The following is a 10066-nucleotide window of genomic DNA, read 5'->3' as shown; positions in this document are numbered from 1 at the left end:
AGTGATTTTGTTCTAGGTCTGTATTTTCTAGTCTTGCTGAAAACAGTGTAAACTTCTGCGTCCCTAAAAATCCTTCTCTCTGTGTTGGCAAGGAAATGATAGAAGAATGTAATTAAGCAAAGATGACCCTGAAGTGAAATGTGGATTCTTTGCAATATACAATGTCCTTCCCACCAGCCACATGTGTTTGTCAGATGTTTACAGAATCTTCATTAACTAAGAGCTTTGCTAGATAACAGAAGCTGAAGCATGGCATCAATGACTCTGATAAGGACAAGTGTACGACCAATCTGCTTGACAACTGACAAGAGGCTGGGGTTTGAAGCAGACTGCAAAAAGAACACAAGAAAGTGATTTGCAAAGGGCATTCCAGTTGTTTGCCTTACATCTTCTTTTCTCTGTCTCTATTGAAACCGGAGTGGCAACCAGCTAAAATACCCTTGTCCTCTTGTCTCTCCACCAGAAAGTAAATCTAGAAGAAATGCATTGTTTTGGAGTACTAGCTGCACTGTCTGTTTTCAACATCATTGCTTGTTTGACAAGAGGCAAGCCTTTGGAAGACTGGGACAGGCTATCAGCTATGGGAAAGTCTGATGCACACTTTCATGATCCTGGGGAAGTAGAAGATGAGACCCATTTCAACTTTAAATCTTTCTTGGAGAATATGAAAATGGATTTACTAAGGAGTTTGAATTTGTCAAGAGTCCCCTCACAAGTGAAGACCAAAGAAGAACCACCACAGTTCATGATTGATTTATACAACAGATATGCTGCAGACAAGTCCTCCATCCCTGCATCCAATATTGTAAGGAGCTTCAGTACTGAAGGTAGGAAAAGTCCTCAATATGTAGACTACAATTTTTATAGAAGTACATAAATAGTAAATAGTCAGATTGTTTTGAAATTCAGAAGAAACTGAGTTGCTAACTTCCACAGATTTTTTAGAAATGCAACCCTAAAATTTTGGATTATATTCTTATACTATAGCTTCTTTCAATCTTTAAAAAATGCAGTTAAGTTTAGTTTTCTTCTTTGATATTTTTGCTTCATAATATTCTCCTCTCAAATGCTTGAACTAGGATGATGCACCAAATAGCAATATTTACATGAAGCACATTCATTAATCCCAGATATCTGGAACTGAGGTTTTGTGTTAATATGCAAACTTTTGATCACCTATAATTGAGACTGATGCTAGAGAGCTTTTCTTTCTGGTGGGCTCTGTACATGTACAATTCTGGGTTAGATAAAGATTTATATGGAAATGGTTAGTCGTGCTTATATCAAAAGGAAAAAAACTCAAGATCTCTCCCTGTGTAACACTAAATAGACTTTTAAAAGATCCATCAGGCAGTAAAAAAGTAGAAGTAAGTGCAATCCTTGTTATAAAAATGAAACAGGGAGAAATAAAGTTTTTTGTTTGTATGAAAAATAGAGATACACAGGTAACAGCATTACAGAGAAATCCAAATTCCCAAATTAGTGTCGCTAGTCCTGAAATAGAAAGAAATCTCAACAATAGGACCAGGACAATAGTTTCCACATCTCATTCAACCCTCTTGACTACTTTTGAGGGTAAAATTATCTGAAAAAATGGCAGCAAAAGCCAATTAAAATTTCCCTAAAACCCAGCCATGATTAAGCAGTTAGTTTACATTGAGCATTAATAGACATCAGGCATGACTTTTAAACACTACCAATCTGATCTTCCAGCCAAATATCTGCTCCTCCCAAGACAGAGTTGCTGGTACTGCACATAGATTTGCAGACAACAAACATGTGAACTAATTCACACAAACTCAGGGAGTCCAGCCTGTAACAGTCTGAGACCTGGGCATGAAAAGCTGTTGATCACCAAGTCCCAGTTCACATAGACAGTGGAGCTTCAATTCAGGACTTTGAAAAGCTTTTCTATTTCTCCAAACTCCCAGTCTAAGCTGCTTTCAAACTTATCTGGAGACAGCAACAAAAGCCTCAGCACAGTCAGTTCTTAAAGACACTTAAATATGTATATTAGAGCAGTTCATCCCATGCATGATTATAAGAGTAGGAAATCACTGGGATTTTTCACAAATTCTTTGTGTAAAAATATGTTTAGCAAATTGCTAAATCTGAAAACTCTGCACGTCTTATTTATGTATTTAATACTTCCCAGCATCATCCATGGTTTGTTTTAGGCAGCCTCTTCATGCTTCCCTCCACACACTCACCTTGCTATGCAAAGTAAAATACTACTAATACCAGAGACTTCCATTTCCTCTTTTCACTCTCTGCCCTTGAAACTTGGCCAGAAGACAGGATTTTTTTTAAATGCTGTGTTATCATGCTCTTATTTTATCCCTAAAATATATCCTAAGTCTTTTAAAATCAAGTTACTTGGTCAGTCAGAACCCCTGTAACCATGTTTCAATTTCCTATTGCAGATGTCGTTTCTTTAGATTCACCAGAAGAAAACCCATTTCAGAAACACATTTTGTTCTTCAACATCTCTATTCCACAATATGAGGAAATCACCAGAGCTGAACTGAGAATTCATATCTCCTGTCACAGGGAAGTTGGGTCTCTCTCTAGGCTGGAAGGCAACATGGTCATTTATGATGTTCTAGATGATGGCCACTGGGAAAACCCAGAAAGTACCAAATCTTCCCTTGTCTCCCACAATATCCAGGAATGTGGCTGGAAGATGTTCGAAGTGTCCAGTGCTGTGAAAAGATGGGTCAGGGCAGACAAACTGGAGACTAAAAATAAGCTGGAGGTCGTTATAGAGACTAAAGCTCTGAATGGTTTTTTGTGTGGGAAGCTGGATGTCAGTGTCACACCTGACACTAAAAATCTGCCCCTGTTAATAGTGTTCTCCAATGACCGCAGCAATGGGACAAAAGAGACCAAAGTGGAGCTCCGCGAGATGATTGTTCATGAACAAGAAAGTGTCCTCAAGAAACTAGGGAAGAACAACACTTCATCTGAAGAGGAAGAGCAGGGAGAGGAAAAGGCCACCACTGGATCCCACCTGCATTCCTCCAGGAGCAAGCGAAGCATTGGAGCCAACCACTGCAGGAGAACTTCCCTCCATGTGAACTTTGAAGAGATTGGCTGGGATTCCTGGATCATTGCACCAAAAGATTATGAGGCTTTTGAGTGTAAAGGAGGCTGTTTCTTCCCTCTGACAGATAATGTCACCCCAACTAAACATGCTATTGTCCAAACTCTGGTGCATCTCCAAAATCCCAAAAAAGCCTCCAAAGCCTGCTGTGTTCCAACCAAATTGGATGCAATCTCCATTCTTTATAAGGATGATGCTGGTGTGCCCACTTTGATATATAACTATGAAGGGATGAAAGTGGCAGAATGTGGCTGCAGGTAGTATACAAGGTAGAATCTCTAAGAATAGAACATCCCTTTTTTCTGACCTGTGTAAATCTGTACAATAGTGATCGTAGAAGAAATGAAGACCATTACAAACAAGGTTTGGAGGAGGGTATGGGGCTGGTTGTTGTTGCTGTTTCTTTTAAGGGAAACTTGGCATTTATAGAATGGCAATCATTGTAAATAGCCTGCATTATATATCATGGCAAAGTGAATACTGGATTAAAATATTGTGAGATTGAATGAACTATGCATTATCTGGTGACAGTGATACAATGTCAATGCCTTATTTCAAACTTTCTGTTTAATCGACTGTATTTAGGTCACAAACGAGAGGATTTTCAGTGGGGGTTTAGGATGTCCTTGAAATGTTTAACTGCTCTTGAAATCTAATTCTCTCAGTCAACTCTGACATTTTCAACTTTGGTAATACTCGGTAAATGGAATGTTGTCTGCATGATAAAGTCAGGAATCTAAATCCAGGAAGCCTTTTCTCATATCAGTAATCTCAGAGGCTTTTACAGGCAAATTATTTGTTCCTGTAAGTGAAGATTTGCAGTATTCAAAACAGAAGACACTCTCACTTATTTCATTCCCAAGTTTCCTTCTGTGGGTAGCAGGTGCCTTAGTTTCAGCTTTCTTATCCTCAATGTCCCTATTTTTACCCCTTTATGGCACATACTTGAATGATAAGAAGTGCAGCTTTCCGCTTCTAAGACGCTATTTCCTAGGAGGAGCAGCAGCTCTTATCACCGCACAAAGATAAGGAGCCACTTTGACCTACTGCATATTCTTAGTATTTCTTTGCAAGAACATGCAGGCAAGTGATGTCCTGCCTTAGAAGCTGGATCCTAAGAGCAGTGGGGGTTGGCAGAGCTCAGCACTTTTGAAAATCCCAGGCTGATTATTTAGAGGCCTAAATTTATTGTTCAGAGTCCGCATGAGGTTCTAATTTTTTAAAAATCTCCTCTTAGGAGAAATTCTATTTTACATACGGAATTATTTCACCCCTTAGAAGTCTGGGAAAGATTGAAAACTTCTATCTGTATCCTGTTACATTGCTGTATGAGAAATACACTATCATACTATCATTCCGCTGACTTCAGTTGTATTTTCACTAAAAAAGGACCCCATCTTTCCTGCAAATAAAGTAAACTTCTTTTGATGCTAATGGAAGTTGTGCCTGTAAAAGGACAAACTGTCTTCCATTGGTTGCAGGTGACAGGTTTAAGTGCTGTACAACATCACCATTGTGCACCTCATTTCTATTCCTTCACGACCTTACACACATCTACCTGAGAACCCTTTTGAACAAAATCCTTTAAAAACTATGCATTGGTTCAAAAAGGTGAAAAATATTGATGAGGTAAAAATCTGAACAGTACCCTAATGTATGGAAGCAACAGAATTTAAATCGATACATATGTTTTGAATTAGGACAGCCTGTGGGCAAGACGAATTCATTTGGCATGAACAGGTCAGCTTGAAATCCAATACACAGTTTATTTACTATTGTTAACCTAATACAGAGCAAATAGCAGGTGAGTGTGAGCAGGGCAGTTATAATTCCATCAAGAACTGCTGGTTAGATCACAAACCATGAGCACAAAGCACGATTCACTAGAATTCTTGAACTGATTTATAGTCTTTTTCTTTGAACTGGTCTGCAGTTGGATCAGATCTGAGATCTAGGTCCATACAAACTCCATACATCCCTAGCTGCATGCCATTAACCTCTTAAGCTTCCTACAGCAACAATCATTTTACCACTGGCTTTTGTCATCTTACAGTCATTGTTATGTCTTCTGCCTGCCAGACCCCCCTGTATTTTCTCCCTATTTTGCTCCTCTCTCCTAAGATCCTGACATTTTGCAAAACTTCTCTTAAATGACAGAAACAACCAAACATGCACTAGGTGTGATCACATTAGGAGACTTATTCACCCTCCTGTCAATGTAATTGTAGCTAAATGCCCTCCAGTCATCTAAACACAAGGTCCTAGTTACATTTTGACTCCACTGAATACAGGACTTTGTCCATAATTAAATGAACAAATGGGGAAGGGGAAAAACTACACAGAGAAAAATTCTCAAGAATCAGGGGGGGAGAGGGATGGGGGGAGCTGTTACATTCTGAAGTCAGACATTGATCTTTATTTCCCTTATTTGGATAGCAAAAATAAATACCCCAAACCATTTTGGCTTGAAACCTTAGCTCCTAGCTATGCTATCAGAATTCCAGAGAAGACCTACAGATCCCATCACAAAACTGGACTAGAAGCTGCTTTTGTATTTCAATGAAAAAAATCAATTGAGCTTCCAGCCAGCTTTAGCGATCATATGCCCATTAGCTTAACATTTTGGTTGGCATGGTAGTCAAATGAAAAATGAATCTTTCCCCAGGGTAATGAACAAGGTCAAGAAGAAATGAGAACTCAGTAGTGACTACAGCTGCTACTACCTTCAGCATGGCTGAAATGCGTGTCAAATTGATGTTTGGCTTTACATTTAGCAGCTTGATTTATGTAGTTTTCCATATTCAATTTAAAGGAATTGTTTGAGAATGCAACAAATCAGCCAAGTGGTCATGATGGTCCTAGAGTCCACAGGCTATGAAGAACAGGTAAGCATCTTGCCCCTGCTTCAAGCTGGGCCTCACTGGACACTGAGAAACCTTTCTCTCATCTCTGGATTGTGAATGTTGATCAGCAGCTTGCTGTCACTGAGGAGCAGGTTGAGGCTTGTGCTGTTTTCTGCAGAGGCACGGTTAAAATTAAAACTTATTTGTTTAACATAAACACAAAGTCTATGTATGTCCTGCTCCTCAGGCGTTACCTATCTGTGCAACAGTCCTGTAACATCAGGCTCCCCAGCTGAATCCACAGCCAATTTTAAGGCTAACTTATAGCACTTCAGTCTGAATAGATAAACATGGGAAGCTGATGGAAGCTGGTCAAAAGATATAGCTGGTGCTATTTTTACATAGCTTCCCACCTTGTTTGTGCACAGCAGACACAATAGCCTCTGATCTCACCCACTCCTCCATGCCATGTCCCAACACAAAAGAGCAATGATGCAACTTAACAGTGCAGAACCAGCAGTCACTAAAAATAAAATGTGTCCATTTTCACTATTCATTTCTACAGGTGAAGAGGCAGTTCTGGGAATCTGGAGATGTTTGGCTAGTATCTGCTCAAATGCCTTTATGGCATCTGTAATCGTCAGTATAGAAATGTTAAGCTAAATTAACAATTCTGTATGTTGAGAATAAAAGGTTTCAGATGGGCTCTCAAGGAAACCCATCGTTTTAGACACAGCTGTGCCCTACATGGTTAATGCTGCTCCCAGCACAGCCGATTCCAGCCTCCTCAGATCCTGGCCTTTACCACACAGGTAATGCACACAGATGTGTGACCATGCTCCATGGAGATCCACATCCCCACACGCTGTGAGCTCCAGGAAATATCAGCACCTTGCTGTAACTCCTCACAGGCAACACTGAGTGGGTTTGTTACTGCAAAGAGTCACAAGGTATAGGTAGAAACACATACCAAAGCCAAGGTAGTAAGTGAGCAATGTCTGTGAGGCAAGACCCTGTCCCCGCACTGCGGGACTGCTCCGCACCCTCTCTGACTGCTCTGAAGATCTCACAGGACATTGCCTGTGACTACCACGTCCCTTCTCCTGTGTTAAGTCCCCAGCGTTGTGTGTCTAGCAGTCAGAAACAGGGCAGGCCCTCGGCAGTGCCTGGGGCTCGGAGCTCTGCTCCCCGTCTGCCAGGTGGGACTCTGCCTGCTCCGCCCGCCCCGGCTCTCACTGCAGCCCACCGGCGGCCTCAGAGCCCTCCTTGGGCTATCCTCAGCCCTCAGTGCTTTCTCCAAGTGTTGCCCCGGTGCCACGGCCAGGCCGTGCAGGACTCAGGGCTGGGCTGTCTATGGGTCCGTGCCCCTCCGTGCCCATCCCGCCAGGGCTGTCTATGGGTCCCTGCTCCTCCCTGCCCATCCCTGCGGTGCTGCTGTGCCCATCGTGTTGCCCATGCCACTGCTCCCACACATTTTCTTACTCTCCCTCCCACGGTACCCTAAAGCCTCTCAGCATACACCTATCTCCTGCCATCTCACTGCCCCCAGCCTCTTCTGCCCTCTCCGTGCCTCCCAGCTGCCCCACGGCCTTGTCTTCCCTGGCTTAGCCTCCTGACACCCTCAGGAACATGTTGTCCTTCTAAGCTGCACCTGATTCTTCTCTTTCTTCTCTGTCATCTTCCTTGAAGCTTCTGCTGGACCATCAGTCGTAATTCAGCTGAAAGCCTGACAGGAGAATGGCTTCAGTGTAGCCCTGGCAAAGGGGACTGCCGCGTCCATGCCCTTGCTGAGGCCTTTGGTTAGGCTGGACCCGGCACAGCGCCATTAGCCCTCAGGAAAACCTTGAACGGGCCCAGCGCACCGAAGGAGCGGAGGAGCAGCATCCCGGCAGCCTGGGCTGGCCACCAAAGCTTGTGATCCAGCAGCCACGGAGAAACCCTGTCCCTGACAGCTGCACAGCTAAAGGGGCCACACAGCAGCATGGCGGGCAGCAGGGCCAAGTCCTCAGGGGCGCCGGGCCCTCAGCAGAGCCATGGGCAGGAATCAGAGCGGTTGGGTGGCACCCACCTGTGATGGACGCTGAACAAAGCCTGCTGTGGGTGACTGGGCCTCGCACTGTTTCAAGTATAACCCCAGGTTAGGAGGGTTTGATAGAGTGTTCAATATTCAGTATTTATGATTGGCTGTTGCACCATGCTGAACAAACATGTAAATCTATCCAAAATGTGGGATGTAGAGAATACAATATAATGCAAACACATAATATACCAATTCTTCAGGGACTGTACATTGAAAAGTATGTTTCTGAACTAGGTCATGTTGCATATTTTAAATGCACTTTCTCGATGACCTCCTGAATCTTCTATTTATCTAGTGTATGGTAGTTCATCTGTTCAGCAGTGCTGGTCAGTGTGAGTTTATCACGCCTGTGCTCCATAAACTATGATGACTCTCCACCTGCTCTTGGCTGAAATTAGATTTCAAAATGGGAATACACTTTTTCTACCCTCACTCAATATTACATTAAAAATATAATCTCTTTTCTTGATCACTGTCAAGAGGAAAGGGAAGGGAAGGGAAGGGAAGGGAAGGGAAGGGAAGGGAAGGGAAGGGAAGGGAAGGGAAGGGAAGGGAAGGGAGAAGGGAGGAAAGGGAAGGGAAGGGAAGGGAAGGGAAGGGAAGGGAAGAAGGGAAGGGAAGGGAAGGGAAGGGAAGGGAAGGGAAGGGAGGGAAGGGAAGGGAAGGGAAGGGAAGGGAAGGGAAGGAAGGGAAGGGAAGGGAAGGGAAGGGAAGGGAAGGGAAGGGAAGGGAAGGGAAGGGAAGGGAAGGGAAGGGAAGGGAAGGGAAGGGAAGGGAAGGGAAGGGAAGGGAAGGGAAGGGAAGGGAAGGGAATAGTAACAGGAAATCATTTTGGATTTAAGTTTTTCTTATTACAAATGTAATCATTAAGCAACTCAGAATATTATTTTCATAAAACGGAAAGATTTCAATGTTAAAACAATGTGAAAGAAAAGTTCCAACTTTAATTTTAATCTATACTGGTTTGTACAGCATAAGAACTGAAAAACCTTGGGACAAAAATCTAACATTACTTCTTTTGGCATGGGAATTAGAAAGTAATCTAAGGGTGGTATTATTAATTCTTTTTATTTCTCAAGGGCCTAGAAAGCCTACTCAGGAACAAGGTTTCCTTTGTAGCAAACAGTATAAGAACAGAACAGAATAGAGAGTCTTAGACCATACCTATACAATCCAGTCATGCCTGTCACAGACAGCTATGAAGTAGTTCTGACCCAGACTTGTACATCTATAAAAGGCAGTGGAGGTTTGTCTAGAAATACTTATTGAAATCCTGGAAGCATTAAATATTTCATTAGCATAGTCTTTCACTTGAGCTAATAAACTCTGCCTCTCCGTGTTTGGAAGCCAGCTATCACCTTCAAATTAATTCTAATTCATATGTATAATTTAAAATATGGCTGCATGAGAAGGCTTTACTCAAACCAGAAGTAGTTTATTGCAACTTTCGCCTTTATCCTGTTGGCATCTCTGCCAGTGAAAAAGATGCTCTTGCTGCCACCTTCAGATGAGCCTCCTGCTACTGCGGCTTGTCAGCAATTGACAAGAACAAAAATCTGCATGAGAGTCTGATGAGGGAATGGTGGGGTCAGCTGCACTTGAGAACTGGGGAGCAGAATATAGAATGATAATAATATACAGCAAAACATTTAATCTTGCACCTATGGAATATTTTTTAGCATGTGATCTGAGTAATGCAGGCTCTGCATGCAGACTAGTCTGGGACAGATGAAAAAATACCTCTTTTCATAGTATGGGGAGTTCATACCCACAGGAAGTCAGAAAATGAAATAGTTGTGGACAGATTTTAAAGGATCATAAAGTTTTATGAGTTATAAAAGCTAAAACTAAGCCTTAGCTATTTAGTTCTGCTCAAAACTAAAATCAAAATAAGAATTTGGCTTGAGTTATAAATTAGAATAGATTGTAGAGTTATATTTTTGATCTGGTTATAGAGAGTTCATTGAACAGACTTGAATTATGGCATTATGGCATTATGATTCTTACCTTCTAACACCATCTATAAAGAATTATCAAAGT

General features: G+C 42.1%; 1 protein-coding gene across 1 annotated transcript; it reads left to right on the top strand.

Annotated features, from left to right (window-relative positions):
• The first annotated feature begins 319 nt into the window (after positions 1 to 319).
• On the top strand, positions 320 to 4486 carry GDF2 (growth differentiation factor 2). Its single transcript, XM_079313111.1, has 2 exons — positions 320 to 827; positions 2424 to 4486. The coding sequence occupies exons 1-2, from the start codon at positions 482 to 484 to the stop codon at positions 3362 to 3364; spliced, it is 1287 nt and encodes a 428-aa protein (XP_079169237.1). The 5' UTR covers positions 320 to 481; the 3' UTR covers positions 3365 to 4486.
• The last annotated feature ends 5580 nt before the right edge of the window (positions 4487 to 10066 follow it).

The sequence above is a fragment of the Erithacus rubecula genome (genome assembly GCF_903797595.1).
Source record: "Erithacus rubecula genome assembly, chromosome: 9".
NCBI lineage: Eukaryota > Metazoa > Chordata > Aves > Passeriformes > Muscicapidae > Erithacus > Erithacus rubecula.
Note: the sequence above shows the minus strand (reverse complement) of the source record. Positions and strands in the feature narration are given on the sequence as shown.